The sequence below is a fragment of the Phalacrocorax carbo genome, chromosome 4 (genome assembly GCF_963921805.1).
Source record: "Phalacrocorax carbo chromosome 4, bPhaCar2.1, whole genome shotgun sequence".
Taxonomy (NCBI): Eukaryota; Metazoa; Chordata; class Aves; order Suliformes; family Phalacrocoracidae; genus Phalacrocorax; species Phalacrocorax carbo.
This window is the reverse complement of record NC_087516.1, coordinates 199007-223992: the sequence shown is the minus strand read 5'-3', so window position 1 is coordinate 223992 and position 24986 is coordinate 199007. Positions and strand designations below refer to the sequence as shown.

Genomic DNA, 24986 nt, shown 5'->3' with positions numbered 1-24986 from the left:
CCCTGGGACTGGAGATGTTGCCCCACTGCGGCCCCCAGATAGAAGGCAGACTGGGGGGAGGGCAGGTTGATGAGGATTAGGGGGGTCAGGGCATCCATGTACCCTGGCAGAGAGTTGGGCAGGGCTGTGGGGAGACCCCCATGGGCCAGAGTTGGGTACAGCCACGGAGCTGGGCTATCCCCGGGTGGGCTGGAGTGCATGCACATGCAAATGTTACACGTCTGTTTTCAGCCATGCGCAAGGACCCTACGGGCCGAGCCCAGCAGCCCAGTGCCGGCAGGGAGTGGGAGCCCCTCAGGGATCTGTGGAGCTGTGGGGGCCTTGCATGAGTCTGTGACCCGCCTGAGGGGCAGGACCCATTCTGGATACCTTGAGCAGAAAGGCAGGACAGGCAGGAGCCCTGCCTGTGGCATGCCCAGATGGAGCTCGTGGAGGGTGGCAGGGCACAGCACTCCCCACCCCACACAACAACTAACCAAGGTTTGTTGTAGTAAAGCCAAGCCCAGCTCTTTAACAGGAGTAAAAACTCTGTTCCAAAGCATACAAGAGTACAGGAAAGTCGGTGCTGGGTCCCTATGGCTGCCACACCTGTGGGGTGCCCTGCAGCCCCACCGTCCCTGTGCTCATGGAGGTGCAGCGGGGTAGGGGATGGGTGCGAGGGGGAAGGGGGTGTCCGTGCACACGGTCAGTGGACTCTGAGCCGGTGCTTCTGGGCTGCATCGATGTCCTGCCAGGCGCTCCAGGGGCTCCAGGCGTGGCTGGCGTAGGGGTCCTGGCAGCTGATGCGCACCCGCTGTACGCGCTCCTGCAGCCACACCTCTGCGTCCTCCATGTACTTGTCAACCTGCAAAGCAGGGCAGGTTGTGGCCTCAGGGAGCACCCCAGCCCCGCGGCGGGGGGCAGCCAGCATGGGCGCCGCTGGAGGCGAGGCTGCAGGGAAGCTGGGGCAGGGCAGGAGCAGGGCTCGGCGCTGGGTGTCAGGGGTGGCACGTCCCCAACCCGGGCGGTGACGCTGCCTTGCGTGGGCAGCGCTGGGTGGCAGAAGCAGAGGTGACAGCCAGGAGTGACAATTCACTGCCCCAAGGAGAGAAGCAGCGTAGCAGGGAGGGGGGGCCATTGCTGAACCCCTGACAAGTCCCTTTCCCAATGGCACCCCTGGGTGGAGGGAAGAGCTCAGGCTGGGGCTGGGGCAGGGGCGGGGTGGGCGCAAGGCAGGGTGGGCGCAGCAGAGCGAGGATGTGGAGTGGCATGTGCAAGGCAGGCTGGGCATGGGCGTCCTGCAGTTACCTGGGTGCCGTTGGGGAGTTCATACTGCAGCCAGTAAAGCAGAGTGAAGTAGGACTTGGGGAGTGGCCAGGAAGCCGGGGGGGCCCAGGCCAGGTGGAGCTGGTCCCCCTGCCGCTGCACGGTCAGCCCCTGTGGTGGGTTGGGCCGCACTGCGGACAGAGCAGGGCTCAGCACAGGGCAGTGCTGCCCACACAACCCCCAGTGCCCTGAGGATGCCCCCTGGACCATACTGCTGCTGGTCTGAGCTCACCGATGTCACGGACGAAGAAGGGGATGGAGAAGTTGATGTGGGAGGTGTTCGAGAGCCCCTCCAGCTGCAGTTGCAGTGGGTGCAGCTCCTCAGCGAAGGGGCAGAAGGAGGCGTCCACAAAGCTGACACTGAACTGGCCGCGGTGGCCGGCCACCAGCACCCACTCCCCCAAGGAGCCATCACTGCTGGGGAGAGGCAGCCGTGAGGGCTGGGCGGTCATGGGGTTGGGGCCGGGTTGAGGGGTCCCTGGGGCACTGACCTGTGTGTGAGGCGGGCACGGAAGATGGCAGAGTGGTCGCTGATCCAGGAGCAGTGGAAGGAGCCTTGGTAGGACTCAGCCTGGCAGGAGATGTTCATCTGCTCCTCGCCTGGTGGGGCCGAGGGGCACCGGCTCAGGGGCTGCACAGGGCCAGCAGCAGTGCCCCTTCCCCATATGGCACAGGTGAGGCTGCCCCTGTGGCTCCCCCAAGCCGTGCACAGCCCTGCTGAGTGCATCCCCACAGCCCCATGGGCTGGGCACAAACATCTGCAGATACATGGGCATCTCCTGGTCCCCAGCCTGCCCTCAAATCTCCGCATCCCACCCATCACCCCCCATCCACCCCACTCAGACCTGGCTCTCCCACCCAGCTGTGCCAGCCCCCCCAGCCCCACGTACGGGTGCTGCTGACCACCACGTAGGTGGAGTCCAGCAGGACGTTGCCGGCCCAGCAGCTGTAGTTGCCCGTGGCTGGCATGTCCAAGCCATGGATGGTGAGAGTCTGTCCACTGGCCACGACCTCGGCCATGGGCTCCGTCTCCCCATTCTGTGTCCAGGTCACTTGCTGCTCCGAGGTGTTGCATTTCAACACCACGTCCCCATTCAGTTTCCCCACCTGATCTGGAGATGAGGGGCAGAGACTGGGGTCAGAGGTGGGCTGTGGTGTGGGCAGCCCGTCCCCTACCCTACGATGGGACTGAGTCCCCCCTCATCCCGACGCACCACATCCATCCTTCCCTAAGGTCCCCATGCTGCTCCCACATGCCACATCCATGCCCACCCTGCCCCATCACCCTAAGTCCATCCCCACTTGCCCCACTGCCCCACATCCATCCCCATGCTGCCTCACCCCACTCCATCACTCTCATGCCCATCCTCTAACACCCCCCCCCCCAGAAGAGCTGCTCCAACCCAGGAGCTCATCACCCCATATCAGAGGGATGTGGGATGTGGCTGCTCCCTGCTCCCCCAGCTGCTCTGTGGGTCCTGCAGTCCCCCCCCCCACTGGGATGTCCCCTCTCCAGGACCCCTGTGCCCAGGCAGGGCAGGACTCACACTTCGGGGGGAAGGCAGTCAGAGCATCTGCAGGAGTCAGGAACAGCAGCAGACCCAACAGCACCAGCATCTGGAAGGGGACGGGCAGCGGTAGGGGAAAGGGAAGGGCAGCCCCATGCTGGGGAGGGGGCCCAGCCATGCCAGAGGAGAAGGGGAGCTGGCCGAGGGGGGATGCAGCCAGCAGGATTAGCAAGGGCAGAGCCCTGGGATGGCAGCAGGGGGATTGGTGTAGTGTCGGGGGGAGCCCCGTACAGCGCCGGCAGCCAACATGACACCCCAAGCCTCCCCACTGCAGCCCTGCTGCGTGGCTCCCGGGCAGGGGGCTGCAGTGCCTGCCTGGAGCAGCACCTTCCCGGGACCCCCTGGTGCCCAACCCCTCCTGGGCATGCAGTGCAAGTGCCACCCCCAGCAGTCCCCATGCCTTGCCTACCTTGCTGCTGTGGTGTGTGCTGCTCCGGTGGGCTCAGCATGAGCTGGGGGGCTGGCGGGCAGCTGGGTATATACTGAGCTGGGACCTCGTGGGGCTGCCCCAAGGTGAAGCCAAACCACAGAAGCATCCCAGTTCTAGTTCTCAGAACAGGAGAAAGCTGTGCTGGGTGGAGCTGTGAGCTGGGACCCATGCTCAGCCCCCAACCCACCCAGCCCCAGCCTAGCTGGGACTCACCACGGGTACTTCCCAGGCCAGGGGGCACTGAGGACCCGCTGTCCTGCCCTGGCTGTGGGCATCGCTGGGTGGTGAGGAGGGGTCCCTTCCTGGGAACTGCTGGGTGAAGGGGAACGCTGGGCACCTGGGAGGATGCTGGAGCCCCAGGTGCTTCCAGCTCCTGCAGAGCGGTCCTGAGCCCCAGGACCAGCTCAGGATTTGCACATCACCACATGCCACACTGCCTTGGGGGAGTAGGGGCTGGAGTACAGGGAAGGGACCACCAAGGTCCAGCAGCGCCTGTCCCAGGGGTCCGGAGAGGGGCAGGCGTGGTGCTTGGCCCTGGCAGCTTGGGCTGTGGTGGGTCCCCAAGGAGAGGAGCGGGTCCCTGCAGAGGCTTGGGCTGCTGCACCCAGCCAGGTGCAGGCTGTCTCACCCCTTCCCTCCTCTCCAGGGCCACACAGCTGCCCCGGCCACTTGTCCCCCAGGATGCTGTGCTGCGGGTGTGGGGGCAGAGGCAGCCACAGCCACCAGCCTCCCCTTTGCCATCTCCCTGAGCACCAGCTTAGCTGTGCTGCACGGCTGCCTCCGCTCAGCCTGGCAAGGCACAGCCCCAGCACCCACCGCCTGCAGCCCCGGCCCAGGGAGAGGGGATGGGGCAGTCCCCCCACCCTGAGGGCAGGTGGCCCCAGGCCAGGGAGGGTGGGGAGGCGTGAGCTGCACCCCACTGCTCCCACTGACGTACTTTCTGGGGTTCCTAGAAAGCGAAGGGGAAGTTTGGGCTCCGAGGAGGCTGCGGGGAGGACGGCCCTCACCTTTCCGCCCGACCTTCGAGGCGCTGCGGTGGGAATGGGGCAGGGGAGCCTCCAGGCCCCTTCCCAGGAATAGCGAAGCTCCCACGTGTGGGCAGCGGGGAGGGGGGGGGAAGGAGGGAGACGGGGAGTGTCAGTTACCAGGCTGAAGCAGCCTTGTGCTATGGGGTCTGTCCTGGGGCAGGGGCTGGAGCACAGCACCTGTGCTGGGACCCCCAGCTCCCCAGGCAGCTCAGCCCTTGGCTGTGGTGCCAGGAAGCCGTGAGAGAAGGGGGACTTGCTAGAAAGCTGGAGGGGGGCCCGAGGAGGGCAAGTGAGGGGAGCACCCATGCCCTGTGCTGTCCTGGGGGGAGCAGGAGCTGGCTGCACATCCAGGCTGCCGCTTGCCCTGCTCCCCAGCCGCAGCTTCCCCTCTGCTTCTGCAGAAGACTATGCAACCACAGAGGGGAAGGCCCGGCGCAAAGGCCAGGGCTGCCCCTCAGCGCGTCGGCGTGACCGTGGGCAGCGGCATGCTACCCAGAACTGGAGGCGGGAGGTGAGCAAGACCCAGCATGCCTCATGTTCAGAAACCCCCCCTGGAGAGGGGAGGCTCGGGGTGGGGAGGGGCACAGAGCTGCCCTGCAGGGGCACAGGACTCCAGAGGAGCCCTCGTCCCACTGCAGGCAGGACCCTGGGGTGGGATGGAGCTGACTCTCACCAGACCCCCCTCCGGTGTGAGTCCCCAGCTGCAATCACAGACGCAGAGCCAGGAGCAAAGGTCACAAAACTTTATACAGGAGAGACCGGCACGTGGCCCCTCAGCCCCTGGGTGCTGCTCCCCCAGGCAGGGGGGAGTGGGACAGGCAGGGCTGGCAGCCCCAGCCCTTCAGCAGCCCCTGGGGAAATGTGGGGCGCAGGAGCCCGGGCAGGAAGGGCCTGCACAACTCCCCAGGCCCCGGGCCAGTGCTCCCCTGAACCAGGCTCTGTCCCCAGGGGAGACGCTGGGTGCCAGTCCCGTGACCGCTGGCACCACGACTGTGGTGCAGAGCTGTGGCAGCCTGTGCCTCCCTGGGGATGGGGTTGGCCCCTGCAGCACCACAGCCTCCCCAGGGCTCTCCCATCCCTGGTGGTCACAGCCAAGCCGAGGCGGCCCCGATGCAGGGGCTCCGATGGCTCCAGCTCACTGCAGCACGCAGACTTCCCTCTCCTCGTCCTCCCTGCTAGCCGCCTCTCCCAGCGGCTCTGGCACTGCTGGCACGTCCTCCGCGGCCACCACCTTCTCCCGCAGCTCCATCAGCAGGTCGCGGCTCTCGCTGGGTGGGAGGTTGCTCAGGTAGTACTGGGGTGCCAGCTCCACCAGCCTGCGGGGACAGGGGGTCAAGGAGGGGCAGCCAGGCCCTAGGGCCTCCCTGGGGCAGCCTCCTCTGTCCCCTGCATGGGGACAGTCCCCCACCTGCCCCACCTTCCCTCAGGAGAGGGGGCCCAGGGCACGCATCACTCCCCAGAGCTGCACTCCCAGGCCAGTGTCAGCTCTGGAGCCAGGCACAGACGCAGCCCCGGTGCAACCCATCCCCCCCCGTCCCCGAGGTCCTCACATTTGGGGCTGGATCTCCGAGACCACGCGGAGGCAGTTGTCCTGCGAGATGGTGAACTCGTGGTAGAGGACCCAGGGGGGCAGGCGCTGGGGGGGCTGCCGCAGCAGGTAGCAGCAGGCAGGGGGCAGGTGGGCCACGTGTTTGTGTGTCAGCATCACGTAGTTGCCAGAGCCGTCGATGTCCCTGGCCACCTGGGGAGTGGAGTGGGAGGGGAGCGGGGCTGGCTAGCACGACCCCCACCCCACAGCCGGGCCCCTCGCGGCCCCCCGGCCCACCTTGAGGAAGTAGCCGGAGATGAGCGCTCTCTGGATGTTGAGCACATTGGCGTCGGTGCCGAAGGCGGGGGGCGAGACGGGCAGCTCGATGCGCTGCATCACCTCCAGGAGCTCTGCCCGCACGATGCCCGCCAGCCGCAGCGCCTCCCCGCTCACCGCGTGCTTGCGGCACCAGCCCTCGTCCGCGTTGTCTGTGGGGAGAGCGGGGTCAGCACTGCGACGATAGGGCTGGACGAGCAGAGATGCCACGTGGAAGTGGGTGGCCTGGCTAGGCTGGGGGCTCACAGCCCACGAAAGCAGGCACTGCCGCTCCCACAGGCTGCAGCCCCTCAATGCAGCAGGGACGGGGATTGCACAGAGTGCGGCTCCCAGGCCAGGGCTGGGACCCCCACACAGCCAGGCTGGGGCACCTGGAGGGGGCCATGAACATGGCTGCAGTGCTTGCTCCTGAAAGGAGCGGGGCACACGTGAGGGAGCTGTGGGGGACATGTGAGGCAGCCCGCCGGCAGTGGAGCCCTTGCCCGGCACTCACGCTGCTGGAAGGCGTTGAAGATGTTGATGAGGGTGAAGTGGTCTCCCTCCGGGTGGAGCAGGGCCCGCCGGCGCAGGGTCACGGCCTCCTCCAGGTGCGTGGAAGGGGGCACAAAGCAGGGGGAAGCTGGGGGTGGCGCAGAGGGAAGGTCACCACGTGCCTCCAGCACCACCCCTGCCCGTGCTGGCTCTCTGGGGCTGCGCCGTGCCCCGCGCCAGCTGCAGTGGGCTCCGAGCCCCTCGGCACGGCACCTGTGAGCATGGCGGCCAGGCTGACCATCTCCTCCACACAGTCGAACTCGCAGGAGGCGATGAGCGCCTTAGCCAGCTGGGGGTCCAGGGGAAATTCTGACATGATGATCCCCACCTCCGACAGGTTCCCGTCATCATCCAGGGCAGCCAGGTAGTCCAGGTCCTCTAGTGCTTGCATCAGCGACTCAGGGGCTGGAGCAGGACGTCAGCCAGCTGCCAGCACCCAGAGCCCTGCCCATCCTCCTCCTGCACCCGTGGGACCCACCAGCCCCTCTCCAGAGACAACCTGGGCTGCAGCGACTGCCACGGCTCCTCCCGCACAGCCACCCCTATCGTGCCCCCTCCGCTCCGGCCCCGCCATGCCCTCTGTGCCCCACAGGCACTACCTGGCCGGTCGAGGAAGTCGCACTGGCCCATGTCGGCGATGTCCAAGCGTTTCAGCAGCAGCACGAGGCGACTGAGGCTGGTCTCACTGACGTGGGGCGCGGGGGTGGGGGGCAGGCACTGCTCATAGAAGGCCTCTGAGTAGAGGCGCAGGCAGGTGCCTGCGGGGAGAGGGGCCGTGAGCCTCGACGGTGGGAGGGATGGAGCCTAGGGATAGGGCAGCAAGCGCAGGCAGGCAGGGAAGCGTGCTTGGCCACGGGCTGCCTGGGGCCCCAGTGGGGTGGGACAACAGACCTCTCCCGCTGGAGGTGCACTCGGGGGGGGGTAGGGACTCTCACCTGGGGGGCTGCCTGCGGCTCGCTGCATGCGCGACTCTGCCTGGCTCTTGCTGATGGGCCGCAGCACCTGGGATTCTGCCCGGATGCGGGGGTTGTAGACCTGCAGGCAAAGCTGTGAGAAGGGACACCCACAGACAAACGCCCGCTTTCTCAAAAGGCCCCTCCACCCCACCACACAGTGCCGCCACTGCCACCTCCCTGGGGCAGGTCCTGTGCCCTGCATGGTGGCCCCCAGCCCGGGGCGTCAGGCAGGGCCTGGGCCGAGCAGATGATGCAGACTGCTGTGGCCCAGCTGGCCCCTCCCCAGACTCGCCTCCGCCCGCGCTGCTGGCTGCGCCCCAGAGCAGAGCCAGGACCCCCACTCACTGCCACTTGGTCCCCACCCCGGGCTGGCACACTCACGTTGCGCAGCTCCAGCCCCGAGTCGATGACGAAGCGCACGGTGCCCAGAGAGAAGGATGAGTCCGCAAGCCAGTGGGTGACGATCACCCGCCTTTCTTGGCTGCTCTCCTCTAGCACCTCGTACACCTTCTGTGCTGCGCGGCCCACGCCAGGGTGCAGCGGCAGGACCAGCAGCGGGCCCAGCCCCGGGTTCAGCGCCATGGCCTTGGTCTGGATGGCCCTGCAGCACTCGGCAATCTCCTGTGGGGAAGGATGGGGTGACACGAGTGAGGCCCGCCGATGCCCGCCATGCCCTCTGGCTGCCTCCCGGTGCCCTGCGGGGAAAGACCCTGGGTCCCACAGTGTCCACAGCCCTTCTGCAGAAGAGCCCAGCTCCCGCAGTTTATTCCTCAGCAGCCCCCGCTGTCCTCAGGACTCCCCACACACAGCTGAGAGGGATCCCCCAAACCTTCCCCCTTCCCGTTCCGCCCTCCTCACACCGCGGCGAGTCCCCCAGGAGCCAAGCCGTGGGCGCCCACAGCCCACCTGCTCGCTGGCCAGGAAGAGCAGAATGTGGCCAGGCTCCTGCCGCCGGTGGATGTCCAGCACGGCCTGGCAGGCAGCTGCGATGTGGCCATGGGCCGGCGGGTCCCTGTAGAGCAGCTGGGGAGGGGGTCCAAGCCCCGGCACCTGCACCACTGGGGGGTCCCCGCAGAAGGTGCGGAGCCGCTCCTCCATGGCCGGCGAGGTCACCACCACCACCTTCAGCTCGGGGCGCTGGCGCAGCACGTCCTTCAGCAGCCCCAGCAGCACGTCGGTGGGCACCGTCCGCTCCTGCGCCTCGTCCAGCACCACCACCCCATACTGCCGCAGCAGCGGGTCCGACGTCATCTCCCGCAGCAGCATCTCGTCCGAGCAGTACCTGCCGTGGGCCGGCCCTGTCAGCGTGCGGCAGCCGCGGGGACTCCTGGCACCGCAGGCTGCGCCCCTGCGGACGACCCCGCGCACAGCCCCAGGGGAGCACGCCTTGCCCCTTCCCCAATGGCAGGGACCCCCACCAAAGCCCTGGGAGGGCCCGGGCATCCAGCAGCCTGCTTCATCGCTCCCCACAACGAGGCCAGGCTGGATTAAGAGATTACGCTGCTGCCGGGGAGCTCAGTGGGATTAGAGCTCAGTGTGACGGGCGCTCCTGGCACAGGCAGCCCACGGGGACCCCCCGTCCCTGTACCTGAGGATGGTCTCGGAGGTGCAGCAGTCCTCGTGGGGGACGCAGTAGCCGACCTCGTGGCCCAGGTTCAGGTCCATCTCATCTGCCACGCGCAGGGAGAGGCTGAGGGCGGCCAGGCTGTGGGGCTGGGTGCAGGCCACCAGGCCGTGGGCGAACTGCAGGGAGAGGGCGTACTCCGCGCACCACTGCGGGATCTGCAGGGCCAGAATGCCAGTCAGGGCCTGGGAACAGCACGGCCCTGGCCGGGAGCACCGGGACGTTCCCCTCCCCATGATGGAGTGGCACCTGCTGTGCCCACCCAGAAGAGCAGAGGGACCGTCCCCATAACAGCTTCCAGAGATCCAGCTGTGGGACCTCCTGGACCAGAGGCTGTACAGAAGCACCTGACAGCCCAGACGGGACCTTCCCTCCCTTGTACTGTCACTTCTGAGCCCCAGCAACCTGTGACATGAGCCCCACAGCCGCATCGCCCCATGGCTGCAGCTTTGTGCCTCACTATGGGACACCACGGCCCCAGCTCTCGCATTAAGACATGGGACAACAGTCATCGCTGCCTCCACCTCCCCAGGAAAAACGGGGCTGGGGACGGTATGTGGTGCACTGCCAGCTCAGACAGAGCAACGCCTCCAGCTCATGCCTGCAAGGGCTTAAGAGGCATTTGGACAATGCCCTTAATAATGTGCTTTAACATTTGGTCAGCCCTGGAGCGGTGAGGCAGTTGGATTAGGCAATGGCTGCAGGCGCCTTCTGACTGGAGCCATCCTGCTCTATTCTAACTGGTCCCCTGCTCCTCTCCAGGGAAGGCTGGGCAGGTCCCCAGGCAGGTTCAGCACAGAGCAGTGGTCACTGGCTAGCTCCACGAGACCCAGGCCTTGCAACAGCCACAAGCCTGGGGCAGGGGCTTGAGCATCCTCGCATGGGGCCACGGGGATCACACATACCCCAGGAAACCTCACAGTGAGAGACGGGGAAGGAAGCGCCAGGGAGCAGCTGCTGCTCAAGCACCTGGCCAGGCGGCACGTGACAGTCCTGGGGCTGTGTGGGTGCCCTTGGGCACTGGGGACCAGAAATCTGCTGTTTAACTGCTCCCAACACTCCTGCCCCCCCCCGCACCGTGTGCCTGCCATGAGCAGATGCCTGCACCCATGCTTGCCCAGCACATGGGGCACGTGCAGGCAGAGTCTTGCCCAGGGGCTGCCTCCGGAGAGCCCAGCTCACAGCTGGGCAGGAGCACAGGGGTTATCCACGCACCCAGCAGTGACCGTGGGCAGGCACGCAGCCTGCTCTGTTCCTTCACCTGGCCCCAGAACTGCCCCATGGATTTGCCTCCCTCAGCTGTGTCTCCGTGCCCAGCTCTGCACCCTCCCTTCTGCCGCCTTGCTGCTGGCAAGGGCAAGACCGGCGGCACAGGGTGTAGGCAGCACTCAGCCACAACAATGGGGAAGCGACCCAGCTTGTGCATCGGCTCTTCCCACTTTGGGTGGAAATAACACGCTTGAGGGGTGCCGGTGCACCAACGTGCAGGATCAGTTGCTCCACGTGGATCAAGTCATGTCCCCTGGTCTGCTCAGGGCACAGTGGTCCCAGGGCCCTGCAGGGATTGTAGGCAGGGTGCCTGCACCCAAAAGCAGCCCAGCCCTGGGGTCGGGCCAGAGCAGGGCCCGCACAAGAGCCTTCTTCCCCAAATCCAGCACCCTCCGGGTTGGCTGGTGCTGCGGGCTGAACCCAGGCTAGTGCTGCAGTGGGGTGAGGCCCAGGGTAGGTGGTTTGGGCAAGCGGCCCCGGGCCCGCTGCCAACGCCCTGATAGTGCCAGAGGCAGCTGCCACACAGCGACCCAGCCCATGTTGGGCCCCACAGAGGCCTCGGCTGCCCCTGCAGCTTCCAGGTGATCCCTCCCCGGGTCAAAGTCTGCGTCACGACGTCTCTGGGTGCCACGGCAGGAGTTGTCAGATGGCAGGAGCTGTCAGATAGGACCAGCCCCTCAGGGCAGGCAGGCGGGATCCTGGCACCCCGGACCCACCACCGTCCAAGCCCAACTACCCGCACCCGCTGCTGCCCCGTGCACCTGGGCCCAGCTCCAGGGAGGGGCTGACTCCCCCTCCCTGCACCACCATCTGCGCACCACCCTGCGCCACTGCGGCGGCTGCCCCAGGGCAGCTGTGGCAGCACTTCCCGGCTCGTGCCAAGGCTTTGCCCGGGGCCCCAGCGCCTGCCCCGGCACATCCCAGCATGCGACTGCCTGGCTTTCACTAGCCCTGCCCCACGCTGGGCTCATCGCAGTGGCACGCTCCCAGGTACTGCACCAGGTACCCGGGACCTACTGTCCCGTCCATCCCCCCACAAGCTCAGACGCAGCTGTGGGGTCAGGGAGCTGCTGTCTGGCCGCAGTCCCATCTCAGCGCCTTCTGCCCACAGCCCTGTGGCCGCCCGGGCTCCCACCTCCCAGCTCCACCATGGCCCAAGGCCTGCCAGCACGTGGCGAATACGCAGTAACGCTGTGCAGGGGCTGGCAGGAGGGAGCGTGCAGGGCCTGCCTGCGCTGTTCTGGCAGGGGCAAGGGCCTGGCGGCTCCTGTGCGACAGGTGCTGTGGCTCTCTCACACGGGAGTGGGATCTGTGCGCAGGCCCTGGGGGAAAGCAGCGGCCTCAGGGCCAGACCCACCTGCTGCCAACAGCGGCACCGCACGTGTTTTGAGCAGGAGAGGTGGGACGCTCAGCTGGGAGTCCAGTGGGTGTGGGGAGAGACCGTCAGCAGAACGGCCGGTACTGCAGCCCTGTGCCAGGCTCCCAGGCAGCAGCACGGTCCTGCCCAGCCGCACGCAGCCCCCAGCAGGGCCAGCTGCTCCCGGCTGCCCTGACACGGCCTCCCCGCTCACCTGTGTGCTCTTGCCAGTGCCAGGGGGCCCGGACACCAGGATGATCCCGCTGCTGCTTTCCAGATGCTCCATGAAGCTGTACTTGGTGGTCCAGACGGGCAGCTCCCGGCGCTGCCGCAGGAGCTCATAGTAGCGGGAGGAGAAGGGCAGCCCATCGTAGGGGTTCACCTCCAGATCGCCATCGCAGCCCAGAGATGGGTCATCCTCCTCCTCCTCCTCCTCCAGCGCGGAGCCGTGGCCACTCTGCCGGGGCGGTGATCCGCGGGCCCTGCAGCCGGCCATGGTGGGGACGCCGGTGCTGCAGGGGCAGGCAGGAGGTGGAGCAGGACCTGCTGGGTCACAGGAGGCCCGGGGGAGCCCAGCGCTGCCCCGCGTCCCTGGCAGCAGCCCGGTGCAGCCCACCGTCCCGTCCTGCCGGGGTGGGCCTGTGGGGCACTGGGGATGGGGACACAGCCTGGGCGAGGGGAGCAGCGACAGGCAGGGCACCAGGCTGGGTGTGGGGACCGGGGGGGACGGGCAGGGGATCGGACCGGACCAGACCGGGGGGGACCAGGCCGGGCCGCGGGGGGAGCACGGCAGGGCCGAGCGGGGCTGTGCTGGGGGGGCAGCGGCCGTGGGACAGGTCGGACGCCTCGGAGGCGGGCGGGCAGCCCGGGGCCGGTCCCAGCCAGGCGGACCCGAGCGGCACGGGCCGGGCCGGGTACTGGGTCGGACCGGACCGTACGGGGCACCTGAGCGCCGGCACTGGGCGGGGCCTCAGCAGACCGGCCGGGGCGGGGCCGAGCCCCCCAGCTGAGCCCCCCCCGGACCGCGGTTCCGCTTCCGGTTCCGGTTCCGGTTCCGGCCCTGCCCGGTGACCGCTCACCTGCGCGCGCCGCCGCCGCCACCGCTGACCCTGCCTCAGGACACCGTCAGGTGACCGCGGGGCCGTCACGTGGCCCCGCGCGCGGCCGCCAATCAGCGCCGCGGGGCGTTCCCCGCTCGTTGCGAGGCGCGGCCCGGCCCCGCCCCCGGCCCGGCCCTGCCTGCGTGGCGACCGGCCGTCCCCGCCCCGCCCCCGCCCATCCCGCCCCGCCCCCGCCCCGCCCCCTGCCCCCGCCGGGCCCGCCCCGCCCCGCCCCGCCCCGCCCCGCCCCGCGCCCCCGCGGTGCCGAGCCCGCCGACCGGAGCGCTCCTCTGCCGCTAACCGGTGCCCCTCCGCTGCGGGGTCCGGCTGCATGGTCCGGCGTGGGGCGCAGCTGCAGCCCCGGCCCCGCCGGCATCTCGGTGCCGGGCATCCCTGTGCCGGTGCGGGGCATCCCGTACCTGTGCCGGTTATTCCGGTGCAAGGTATCCCATATCCATGCCGGTCATCCCGTATCCGTGCCGGGCATCCTGGTGCCGGTACGGGGCGTGCCGGTGCCCCGCACCCGGTGCCCGGGACCCTGCGCGCAAACCGGGCGCCTTCAGCCGCGGCGGCGCCCGGCGCGCCGCCGATGGGGCCGGCAGGTGGAGCTGCCAGACCAGCGGACGGCCCGGGGCAGCCGTCGGAGCAGCGGGCACCCCGCCTGTCGGGGCAGCGGAGCGGGGCCCGGCTGCGCGGGGCCAGCAGGGTGCGGACAGCCGGCTGCGGTACCGCTCTGCCCCCGCAGCTCCGAGAGACCCGCCACCCGAGGGATGGCGGCTGCCGCGGCTCCCGCCCTCGCGCTCTGCCCCGGCGTCAGCTCTCCCGCACCCGAGGGCCGTGCGGCGGGCTTTGGCACCCGCACAGCCCCACGCCGTGCTGTCCCCGGGCACCGCCGCCCAGCCCGGGGCCCGGCCGTGCCACCGCCCGGGAGCCGGCGGCCGGGCAGAAGGGAGGGCGCTGGCAGGGGGCGACGGCCCTGGGTCACCCCTCCAGCTCTCTGGGCAGAGGCCATGTCCGCGCCCTCTGTGCTCAGGGGCCTTAAACCCCCTTGCTCATGGGTCCTCCTGTATGCCCAACGCCCCTTGCCCAGCTCCGGCCGCTCACCCGACCCTGCTCCGCTTCCCCATCCCCCCTGTCATCCCTTCCAGAGCCTGAAGGGTCTGCGTGGGCTGCCTGGAGCGGGCCTGGGGCCACGGGTGACCCGTGAGATGGGGGAGCTGCACCCAGGGGTTGACCTCGGTGCGGGCTCAGGCTGGTGGGGGGAGGCGGGGGCCTGCAAGGGGGGTGCGGGCAGCGCAGGGAAGGAGCCTGATCATTGGAGAAGTGGTTCAAATTGCGAGAGTGGCAGCCTGGCTTCAGCAGCCCTGCCTGGGCCAGCTGGGAGCAGGTCTCGGGGGAGCGGGGGGTCCCGGAGCAGCATGGCAGGTGGGGAGAGGACCTGGGCTGGGGCTCGGCCAGCCGGTGCCAGCTTGGTGCAGAGCAGGGCCTGGGGACGAGCGTCCAGCCTGCGGACCCGCAGGTGCCGGACAGCAGCCAGGGTTTGCAGCAGGCAGGAGGGAGGAAGGAAGTGGTTGATGCCGAGCGGTTGCTTCGCTCGCTGTCCTGGTGCTGCAGGGAGCTGAGGGCTGGGCACGGGCCCGCAGAGCCCTGGGCATGGCCCTGCACCGCCACGGCGTTTCTGCTGCGCCGAGGGATGGGGACGGGATGGCCCCGGCTGGGCAGGCAGAGGCCTCGTCCCAGCAGTGCCGGTGGGAGCTGCGCGGCTGGCTCGGGCGCGTGCCTCCATGCGGCTCCCCGTGCCGTGGGGCGGCTGGGGCTGTCCAGGTTCTGTGCCCCGGGCTTCAGACCCGTGTCCTGCTGGCCGCTGGCCTCTGGCAGCGGTGCTCAGCCAGAGGGGCTTGTGGTGCTGTGGCATTCCCCAGGGCCAGCGGCCCCGTCGTACCCAGCAGGGAGGTCCAGTGACCCACCCGAGCCTGGGCCCCTGGGTGGGTGGTGTGGCGAGGTCCCGGGGGCTCCGTCCCCACCACCCCTGCCTCGGTGTGTGTAGGGGTGCAGGGCGGTTGGGTGGGTACTTGCAGCACCCAGCTGCGTGTTGAGGAAGCGGAGGTTTGCACAAGCCGGTGAGATACACGTGACCTGGAAAGCGCGGCAGGAGGAACCAGCAGCCGCCCCGTGCAGGGCCCTGGTCCCCGCGGCACAGCCGGCCATGGCCCTGTGGCTGCCCACCAAGGAGGAGAAGTATGGCGTGGGTGAGTGTAGCCTTCAGGGCCGAGCAGGTGCTGGGCTCTGCTGAGCTCCCCAGCTCACTGGAGGGGTGTGGGGCTGGCGGGATGGGGCACTTGCTGCCACGGTGATGCTGCCGGTGCCCCCCAGCTGTGGTGGCCCCACGGCAGCGGGCTGTACAGGGGCGGGTCATGGTGGCTGCGCGATGGTGTGGAGCTCCGGGGTCTGTGGGGTGAATGGCACCGGTGGTGTTGGGCCAAGCAGGGCTGGCCGCGATGCTCAGCAGTGCGAGGTGGGGCCGGGGTCCCTGCGATGCCGGCACTGAGTGGGCCAGTGGGTGCAGAAGTGAACGCGGGGGTCGGCGGGGGGCTGCAGGGCTGGTGACGGGGTGGCCCAGGGGATGGGGGCTGAGCAGGGCAGGTGTCACCCAGAGGCTGACCATGGCTGATGCTGGGTGGGGATGGGGAGCTGTGGGGCTGAGCAGGGCTGGGTGCAGAGCACTAGGGCAGGTGGCTTGGCACAGGATCTGGCCCTCCCCTCTGAGCTAGGGGTCTAGGCTCAGCCTGGCTGTGGAAGTGCAGAACCCTCCACCCAAGGGGTGGTTAGCTCGTTAATAGGGATCGTTAGCTTGTGTATGACCGGCTTTCAGGGAGGTCCCTGGGGAGCCCAGAGCCACCCCTATTATTTGCCCCTGGTCCCACCTGGGACTTTGCTCCCAACCTCTGAGTTGGTCATGGTAAAGCCCTGGGCAGCCCTGTTCTGTGCACCACCCGCAGCTCAGGGTCCCCATGCTGACCCCAGCCCCCCCGCGAGCACACACTCCCCGTGCCCCACACTGGCCCTCACAGCCTTGCACCTCTTCCCGTTTCTGGCTGGGGCTGTTTCCCACGCCCTCCCGGCAGCACCGGGAGCAAGGGCTGAGCCCCTGAGGGTCCTCAGCAGCACTGGGAACAAGGGCTGAGACCCTGCTTGTGCCCAGTGGGCACTGACTGCCCTATGAGGAACCTGGCCTGGCTGGGGCCTGGTGGGGTGGGAAGGTGCTGGAGGGGAGCGAGCCTGGACCAGGGCTGGGTGCTGGCTCAGCGTCCTCGTGTGGAGGGGAGGGTGGCAGGAGGGGTCCCGTGGGACCTCAGGGCTCCTGGTGCTGCAAGGTGTGCCGGAACCAGCATGAGGGGTCCTGCTGAGTGGTGTGGGTCTGGGGGCGTCACAGTATGAGCTGGCCCTGGCACAGGCAGCATCCCAGCAGGGACCCCCCAGGTGCAGGCATGCCTGCAGGGGACTGTGCCGGAGCAGGGTGCAGCCGGTCCTGGGGCCGAGCCAGGGTTGCCTCCACCAGACAGGGCTGTCACTGTCGCCAGGACCAGAAATAGCGGCAGGACTAACCGCAGCCTGGCCTGGTGCAGCCCGCACCGCAGCAGGAAGTGTCTGGCCACTTGTGAGCTCCCGTGCTCCCACCGCCTCGCTCCTCTCCATGCCGTGCCGTCCGGCTCCTGCTGCCCTCGCCGCCCCGCTTTTCCTGCCACCAGCTCCCACTGTCCTCGGGTACCGGGTACTGGTCCCGGGAGGGCAGTGCTGCTGCTCCGGGCGGGGGCTCTGCTGGCGCTTGCCTCTCTTGTGCTGCTTGTGGTGGGAGCGGGACCACCGGGCTCAGCACTTGCTAGGGCCCGTGCAGCTGGGCCGGGCACCTGGGGTGTGGGTGGCAGGCAGTGTGACGGGGAGGACGCCGGGCAGGGGACCCTCGTGCTGTGGCCAGCGCTGCTCTGCCATGCACCGTGGCCCGGCCCCATGCCTGCTCGAGGGTCTTGCGCTGCTTGTGTGGGGCTGGGACCATGCACTGTCTCTCGGGCCTGAGCAGTGCCTGTTGAGGTTGCTCTGCCCCATGTGGGGAGGCTGGCTGTGGGGCATGCTGCCCTGACGGCCCCAGGGCCCCGGGGGGGTTGTGCTGGGTGAGGGGGTTCTGGGTGAGGGACTCCCGCTCATGGCTCCCTGGCCCCTCTCCCCACAGCCGTGTGGAACTTCCCTCCCACCAGCGAGCATCACCTCCCGCTGCAGATCGGGGAGACGGTGCACATCCTGCAGGCCTCCGAGGGTAAGGGGGTCCGGCAGCCCCGGCCAGGCGCTGTGCCGTTCCCTGCCGGGGAGAGGCTGGGCCGGGTACGCGGCTGCACCCTGGCACGGGGGCTTCGCGCACCCTCTCTTGGCTGCGCCGCTGGCGGGCACCCAGCCCTGCACCGCCACGGGCTGCCGGGTCCCTGAGCCCGGCTGACAGCGTCCCCTTCCCTCCCCTTGCAGGCTGGTACCGCGGGTACTCACTCAGGAACAGGGCTGCCTGGGTAGGTGAGGGGCTGCGGGGGGCTGGGGGGCAGGGGAAGGCGTGGGCATGGCCAGCACTCCCCAGGTCCCTGCGGGGGGGACACACCAGGCACCTTGCGGCATTGCCAGGCTGGGACCCTCTGCGGGACCCTCGGTGCCAGGGCAGTGAGCCCCCGGCCGTGGCCCCTGGGGAGGGCTGTCTCCTGCCCAGCCTGGCCCGCAGGTGCTGACGGCTCCGGCTCCCCCAGGGCATCTTCCCAGCCTCGCTCATCCACCTGAAGAGCGCCGTGGTGGAGCGCAGGGGGTAGGTACCGCGCACGGGCACGGGCCAATGGTCCCCATCCGCCTGCCCGGCGCAGGGGCCCGTGCGGTGCCACGGCGCTCCAGGGCTCCCTGCGCCTCTCCCCAGGGCAGAGGAGAGCGTGGTCCCCGCCGAGATGCCCATGGTGCAGGAGATCACCACCACACTGCGGGAGTGGGCCACCATCTGGAAGCAGCTCTACGTGGTGAGGGCGAGGGTCCGGGGGGTCGGGAGGGCCGGCGCCAGCGGGGGCGTGCGGTGACCCTGGGCTGCTGCCCACAGGCAGGGCAGACGGAGCGGTACCGGCAGGTGAAGCAGATGATGTACGAGCTGATGGAGCGGCGCTCGCAGCTGCTCTCGGGGACGCTGCCCAAGGACGAGCTCCTGCAGCTCAAGAAGGAGGTGACCGGCAAGATTGACTACGGCAACAAGTGAGAGCGGGGACAGGAACGCGGGGGTCCCAGGCTGCTGCCCCCGCCCCAGGCACAGGCTGCACAGTGCTCCTGCCAGCCTGGCTAGCTGTCCCTGTGTCCCCCTCATTCTGGCTGGCTGTCCGTATGTCCCTGCTGTCCTGGCTGGCTGTCCCAGGGTGGCTGGGGACAGCAGGTGTGCTGGGGGCGTGCAAGCCACCTAGCCGAGGGCTACCAGCAGTGAGCCCTGGCTGGTGAAGGAGGTCATCCTTGGTGCTGCCTGGCTCTTGTCCCCTTGCCAGGGCTCTGCTGCTGGCCAGGACCTGTTGGGATCTGTCCTGCCCCCACGCTGTGCCTGCACCCCCAGACCCCGTGCCAGTCCATGCCTGTGCAAGGGCAGGCGGGTCCCAGTGGGATGCACAGACCCATATCCCCCCAGCCCAGCCGGGTGCCGGGTCTTGCCTCATCCTGTCCCGGCCTCCGCAGGATCCTCGCGCTGGACCTGGTGGTGCGGGACGAGGACGAAAACATCCTGGACCCTGACAGGACCAGCATCATCAGCCTCTTCCAGGCGCACAAGAAGGCTGCGCAGACCATCACGCAGCGCATCCAGGAGGAGACGGTGAGAGCCAGCGCCGGCCCCAGCACGCCGGCCCCTCTGTGCCAAAAGCCTGCTCCCCCATGCGTGGCCATGCCATGCCAGGGGCCGAGCCGTGGGGCAGAGCCGTGGGGCTGAGCGGCCTCGTGACCCGCAGAGCCCACAGCAGAGCGCGCTGGGCTGCAGCGCCCGCCTGGCGGCTTCGCCATCCCACAGCCTCTACCTCTGCGTGCGCAACTTCGTCTGCAACATCGGCGAGGAGGCGCAGCTCTTCATGGCGCTGTACGACCCTGGCGAGCAGCGCATGATCAGGTGGGGCCCCAGCGGCGCAGGACTGGCCCCGCTGCCCGACCCCCGCCACCGGCTCGGCCGGCCGCCCATCCTGCCGCTCCCTGCAGCATCCCCCGGTCTTGTCCCCCCTGCGCGGGGAAGCCCCTGCCCCTTCGTACCCCGTCGCCCACCCCCTGGGCTGCCCGTCCTGCCCAGCCTGGCCGCCTGCCCAGCTCGGCACGAGCCAGCACATCTCACCGAGGGGAAAGAGGCATGTCCCTTCCCGCTGGGTTTTCTCCTCCGGAGCGGGAGGGTTTGATGGCAGCGTGCAAGGCGTGCAGCCGTGTACCCTGGAACAGCCCACGGCTCACCCTGCCGGGGCCCGTGTCTGCCTGACGTGCTGCGGCCCATTGCGGGTGTGCTGTGGCACACCGGTCTGCCCGTGGCCCCACGGCAGGCAGGAGCCAGCTCAGCCCACAGCAGACCCCAGGTGCTGCTGGCCTGTACAAGGGACTGGCGAGCTGGTGTGCCCAGAGCACCTACAAGCTGCAGGGCTCGGCTGGCAGCTTCCCGCTGCTGGGCACGTGAACTGGGGCCCGAGCGGCACCCTGCCCGTGGCCACGTCGCGGTGTTTGCTCGTGGGCTGCTTGCCGGCATCCGCTGCCCGGCTGGACCCCCGCTGCGCGGGGACACACAGAGCTCCAGCTCTGATGTCCTGGTGCCCAGCCCCCGCCGCGGGCCTCTCACCCCCTCGCCTTCCCCTTGCAGTGAGAACTATGTGATCCGCTGGGCCAGCACGGGCGTCCCCCAGGACATCGAGCTGCTCAACAACCTCAGGGCCATCTTCACGGTGAGTGCAGAACCGTCGGGTGTAGTGCCGCTGCTGCCTGCCTCCCCCCTCCTGCAGAGCTGCCTGTGCCTCCTCCCCTCTCCGCTGCCTGCAGAGGTGCCCCCCACCCCATGCAGCACTTCAGATGCACCCATCACCGTGCCCCCGAGGCTCCATTGCAGCCTGTGTGCCCCTCTGAGCAGCCGAATCCTTGCTCCTTCCCGCTGCTCTCTCCTTGCTGCTCGTTTCTCCTCTGCCCCCCAGCCTGGCCAGCCCCACAGCTCCTGTGCAGACCCCAGTCCTGGCACCAGGACATCAGCACCCTTGTGGCCTCCTGTCCCAGGTTCGGGGCTGCTGGGGCACCTGTGCCCCCATCCCCGCTCCATCCCGCTCCCTCAGCTGGGCTCAGCGGTCCCTGGCCGTGGGCGGGAGGAGGCGCAGGCAGCGCCTGCTGACCCAGCATTTTTCCCGCTGCACCAGCAGAGCTGAGCTGACCCTCAGGCCGGCCCAAGCAGAGCTGTCGATATGCAGATGAGGCAGGAAAATCAATTCTAATGAGCAGCATCAGCACTTCCAGCCCCCAGGGTCCAGCTCCCCTGGCTCTTGCCAACCTCCGACCCCTGCCCGCTGCTGGCATCGGCTGCGCATCCCTGTGCACTGCGGCGTGACCCTGCCCCGTGCCGCAGCCCCGTGCCACAGCTCCGCAGGAAGGTTCTCGCACAGGGCAGCACCCGTGAGACCCGCCCCCCACCCCGGGATGCCTGGAGCTGGGGCGTGTGGCCATCCCACCAAGCCCTACACCATGTCAGACCTGCTCCCTCCCAGGGCAGCGTGCTCTCCTCGGCCGTACTGCCTGGCCTGTGGGTGCTTCGCGGGGCCATCAGCCTCCACCAACCCCAGCACTGTCCCCATCCCTCGGGCTGGTGGCTGCCAGGGGTGCACAGAAACGCCAGCCTCCCTGGGGCAGTGGGCCTGCGTGCCCTCCAGCCGAGCCCCTCTGTGGGGTGTAGTGGCAGGGGGACTTCCCGGCCCCTGAAGGCAGAGCCAGGATGCCAGGAGCAGGGCTCCGTGGTGGCTCTGCATCTGCTGGTTCATCCTGCTGCACAGCCCCGGGTACCCTGTGGCCACAGGGTACATCCCACACAGTGCTGCTGGCAGCCGACTCACACAGCCCCTGTTCCCCCCCCAGGACCTGGGTAGCAAAGACCTGAAGCGGGAGAGGCTTTTCCTGGTGTGCCAGATCATCCGGGTGGGACGCATGGACCTCCGGGAGACCTACAGCCGCAAGCTCAGCACGGGCCTCCGGCGGCCCTTCGGCATCTCAGGTGAGAGCAGGGTCTGCAGAGGAGACTCCCCAGCACTGTCTGCACCAGCACCTCCCAGCACCCACCTCTTGCTCCATGGGGCTTGCTGGCTGTGGGGTACAGTGATTTGGGGCAGCAATGCCCCAGGACTGCTCCTGCCTTTGGCCACCAGCCCCCATCCCCACACATGGACCCTGACCCTCGCTTGCCCCTGGCTGCACTCTCCCTGTCTGCCCAGAGCTCGGTGCCCTGTCTCCCCCTCCCCAGCCTGACCCACAGCCCCCCATGGAGGCACAAGGCCTTTCCCATGCGTGCCAGGTGCTGGGGTGTGTGGAGGGATCTGGCACAGCTGCTCCAGCAGCCGGGAAACCCTTGGCTCCCTGCTCCCGTGACGGCCGGAGCCAAGCGCTTCCCCCAGCTGTCCTCGTGTCATCCCCCACAGGCTGGCCCTGCCCTACCGGGGCTGTGGCCGTGGGGCCCATGGGGATGCACCTGCCCTGGCAAAGGAGAGGGACTGGGGGGGCCCAGCCGCCCCTCCTTGCTGTGTGGCGCGGGGGACCCCCAGCCCGGCGCTGCTGGAGGTGCCCCCTCCGTGGTGCCTGTCCCCAGCAGCGCGGGAGCTCCCCCTTCCTTGACCCATGGTCCTGCTCTGGGTATTAACCCCCACCGAATGGGCTTCCTAGGAAATTATTGATATTACTTGGCTAATTAGCATGATCTGGGCCCTCAGCCACAGAGAAATTACCAGGTGAATGATGAACATATTGGTGCCTAACTGTGCTCTGAGCTGAGCGTGTCCCTGGGGAGGGGCCAGCTGGATCGTCCTGGTGCCCACTCTGCGGAGCCCTGTCTGTCTTGCACCAACCCTCCTGTCCATGGGTGATAGAGAGGTTCTAGATAAGGCTTATTTTGGCCAAAATCTGCCCCGGTGCTCTGAGGTCACCTGTGGCGACCGTCTGGTTGGTGGCCACACCACCGCTGTGTGCCGATCCCGAGGCGTGCAGCTGGAGGGGACGCTGGGCGCGTGGTGCGAGCCCCGAGCAGCCAGCTCTGCGCCGGGGCGGCTGGACAAGGGCCGGGCGAGGAGGGGAGAGCCCGAGGGGTGGGTGGCCTCCGGGCTGTGACCCAGCATGGCGCCCGTCCCTGCCCTGGGGGCTGATGCCAGTGCTGCTGCAGACCTCCCGCCGGGGCGCTTCCCAGGGGTGAGCTGTGCTGGGACGTCATGTCCCATCCTGCGCTGGCAGCACGTCCATCCATCCATCTGCCACGGAGCCGTGGGTGCAGGGCTTCTCCCTGCCGAGACCCCCTGCAGCTCGGTGCCATTTGGCGTGGGGTGGCAGAGGGGTCTCGGTGGGGCACAATGACCTCCCCATGGAGCACCGGCTGGGGCACGGCAGGGTCAGGCAAAGCGGTGGCTGCAGGATGGGACAAAACTGTCCTGGGTGCTGCTCCTGGGAGGGTTTGTCACGGAGGGCGCTGGGGGCTGGGGCTGCCGGCAGCTGTGGCAGCCGCCCCACGTGCCACCTCTGTGCTGCTGCAGTGATGGACATCACGGACATCATCAAGGGGAAGTGTGAGAGCGACGAGGACAAGCAGCACTTCATCCCCGTGCACCTGTGAGTCCCACGGGGCCGGGCAGTGGGGGGGGGGGGCAGCGGGCGGGGGGCGTAGCGCTCTGTGGGCCTGGCTGGCACAGGGACAGCGGCTACAAAGGGACAAGAGGTGCCAGGATCAAAGAGAGAAGATTTTTCCGTTAAATGTGGCTTTGCAAAGGGGCCGTGGATCCTTGGGACACGATGTCACCAGGTCCAGGACCTCAGTGAGGTTAGAAAAGGGGTATTTCTACGGGCAGCGACGTACTCAGAGATCCTGAAGCCCTGCTGGAGCTCTGCCTCCCGGCCCCTCGGGGCCCCTGCATGCTCAGGGTCCCAGGTCTGCTGTGGATGCCGTCCTGCACCTCCCTCCCAGTGGGCTGGAGGCCGGCAGGTTGGGAGCCGCGGCGGGACCCGGGCTGCCGTTCGGTTTGCTGGTGGTCGGTGCCTGGCCGCAGGGAGCAGCCGCGCGGGGCTCCTCCGAATCGCCCCACTCTGGTCTCTGCAGGGCAGCTGCTGACAACGATTTTCTTCACAACATGATCAGGAAAGCGGTGGAGGGGAAGGACATCAACCACAAGGGACAAGGTAGAGCCCCCGCGCCCCCCCTGCCCTGCGTGCTTATTCTGCGCTGTGGTACGTGGTGGGGGACGGGGTGAGACCCCTCCCTGTCCCATCCCATTTTTCCCTGCAGCTGCTGCTTATGCTCGGGGTCTGGGGCTGCCCCCCAGCCCCCATGCTGGGGCAGCCCCCTGTCCCACTCCTTGCAGGGCCCAGGGCCTCGCTCCAGTCCTTGGCTGACCCTGGGTCCCCTCCTGCTGCCTCCCCCAGGCTCTTGCACGCTGTCACCCACTGAAAAACCATAGTGGCCATGGGGGTGCGAGTTTGATCCTGGGTGCAGCCGGGGCTGGCTGTGTGAATTGCCCTGGCAATTGGGATCAGAGCCCTACGGGGTGACTGGGAATTAACCACCCACCCAAACGCATCCAGGGCTGGGCCCCAGGGAGGGGCAGCTGCTTCCGCAGCAGGCGTGCGTGGCCAGCAGCCTTGTCTGGCACGGCACGGCGCAGCTCGAGCTGAGCTGGTGCGGGCTGTGGGGCTGACGTCTCGCACTCGGTCCCGGCAGGGTTCTGGGTGTCCCTGAAGATGCTGTGGGGAGACTTGAGCCAAGTGCGGAAGGACCACCCCCACCTTGTGGACCGCAGCACGGTGGTGGCACGCAAGCTGGGCTATCCGGAGGTCATCATGCCAGGCAAGCAGGGTGCTGGGTTGGACCATCCCTGGATGGTCTCTGGGGGTCCCAGTGTGGGGTTACAGGGTGCCCCACTGCAGAGGGGACCTGGCCTCGCTGATGGGACTGTCCCCCCAGGAGACGTCAGGAACGACATCTACCTGACGCTGGTGCAGGGGGAGTTTGACAAGGGGAACAAGAAGACGCAGAAGAATGTGGAGGTGACAGTGTGCGTCTGTGACGAGTCGGGCAGCGTGGTGCAGGTATGGCAGGTGCCGGATCAGTCCTGGGGTGAGGGACTGTCCCCAGCATCACCCCACCTTGGGCAAAGGCAGCAGCTCCATAGCATGCTGGTGCCAGTGTTGGTGCCAGCACAAACCAGCTGGAGTAGCCTCCTTGGCTGCTGGAGCCCCTGAGCCTGCCCTTTAGCATAAAGATCCGGGAAAGTGGTGGGAAGGGGTAGAGAGAAAATCATCCTCCCTTGGGGATGGCCAGAACCTGAGGGTCCTGCTGGGTTGGTCCAGGGGTGCAGCCCCCACCTCCTTCTCTGCCCCTGATAATGCCCTTCCCATGGGGCAACGGAAGCCAAGCCGTGCCCCGAGGGGCTGCGTGTCCCTTGCTGCCTCCCTTCGGAGGTTGCACCAGGCCTGTCGGAGGTGAAGGGGACGGGGAAGCTTCTGCTGCCCCACTGAGCCCGGCTGGGAAAGGACAGTTGGGAAAATGTCCCCGTGCTGGCCGGGTTGCTGTAAAGGGGCACCTGTGCCGACAGGGCTCGGGTGGGGGCTGCTGTGGCGTGGGCAGGGGAGAGCGGCTCAGCGGGGCTGGAGCACTCGGGGGCTGGCCCAGGTTAGCAGGGGATGCAAAACTTCCATTCTTTGAGTTT

At 68.2% G+C, this 24986-nt stretch overlaps 3 protein-coding genes across 4 annotated transcripts in view; 1 reads left to right on the top strand and 2 right to left on the bottom strand.

Moving 5' to 3' along the window:
- Positions 1-618: 618 nt before the first annotated feature.
- On the bottom strand, positions 619-3407 carry LOC135313228 (interleukin-12 subunit beta-like). The gene is made up of 7 exons (XM_064450790.1): positions 3283-3407; positions 2853-2922; positions 2196-2417; positions 1797-1905; positions 1538-1719; positions 1288-1436; positions 619-844 (listed from the first exon to the last, which is right to left on the bottom strand). Exons 2-7 carry the CDS (start codon positions 2920-2922, stop codon positions 686-688), a joined length of 891 nt encoding a protein of 296 aa, XP_064306860.1. The 5' UTR covers positions 3283-3407; the 3' UTR covers positions 619-685.
- Positions 3408-5059: 1652 nt separating this feature from the next.
- DQX1 (DEAQ-box RNA dependent ATPase 1) lies at positions 5060-12987 on the bottom strand. Of its 2 annotated transcripts, none has more exons than XM_064448700.1 (11): positions 12147-12987; positions 9271-9464; positions 8589-8964; positions 8064-8303; positions 7662-7773; positions 7326-7484; positions 6940-7131; positions 6689-6814; positions 6157-6347; positions 5882-6072; positions 5060-5647 (listed from the first exon to the last, which is right to left on the bottom strand). In XM_064448700.1, the coding sequence occupies exons 1-11, from the start codon at positions 12426-12428 to the stop codon at positions 5467-5469; spliced, it is 2244 nt and encodes a 747-aa protein (XP_064304770.1). In that variant the 5' UTR covers positions 12429-12987; the 3' UTR covers positions 5060-5466. The 2 variants fall into 2 exon arrangements, with proteins under 2 accessions (XP_064304770.1, XP_064304771.1); XM_064448701.1 differs by having other exon boundaries at positions 7662-7761; positions 12147-12986.
- A 2202-nt stretch (positions 12988-15189) lies between these two features.
- Positions 15190-24986, top strand: part of LOC135312967 (dedicator of cytokinesis protein 2-like) — an 80595-nt gene continuing 70798 nt past the window's right edge. Inside the window, exons 1-14 of the mRNA XM_064448690.1 lie at positions 15190-15281; positions 17261-17344; positions 17548-17588; positions 17817-17872; positions 17978-18074; positions 18152-18300; positions 18766-18901; positions 19035-19189; positions 19916-19997; positions 21166-21301; positions 22821-22896; positions 23381-23460; positions 23999-24124; positions 24242-24366. Of these exons, the coding sequence (XP_064304760.1) occupies positions 15239-15281; positions 17261-17344; positions 17548-17588; positions 17817-17872; positions 17978-18074; positions 18152-18300; positions 18766-18901; positions 19035-19189; positions 19916-19997; positions 21166-21301; positions 22821-22896; positions 23381-23460; positions 23999-24124; positions 24242-24366 (1386 nt within the window). The 5' untranslated portion in view covers positions 15190-15238. The remainder of the gene's footprint in view (positions 15282-17260; positions 17345-17547; positions 17589-17816; positions 17873-17977; positions 18075-18151; positions 18301-18765; positions 18902-19034; positions 19190-19915; positions 19998-21165; positions 21302-22820; positions 22897-23380; positions 23461-23998; positions 24125-24241; positions 24367-24986) is intronic.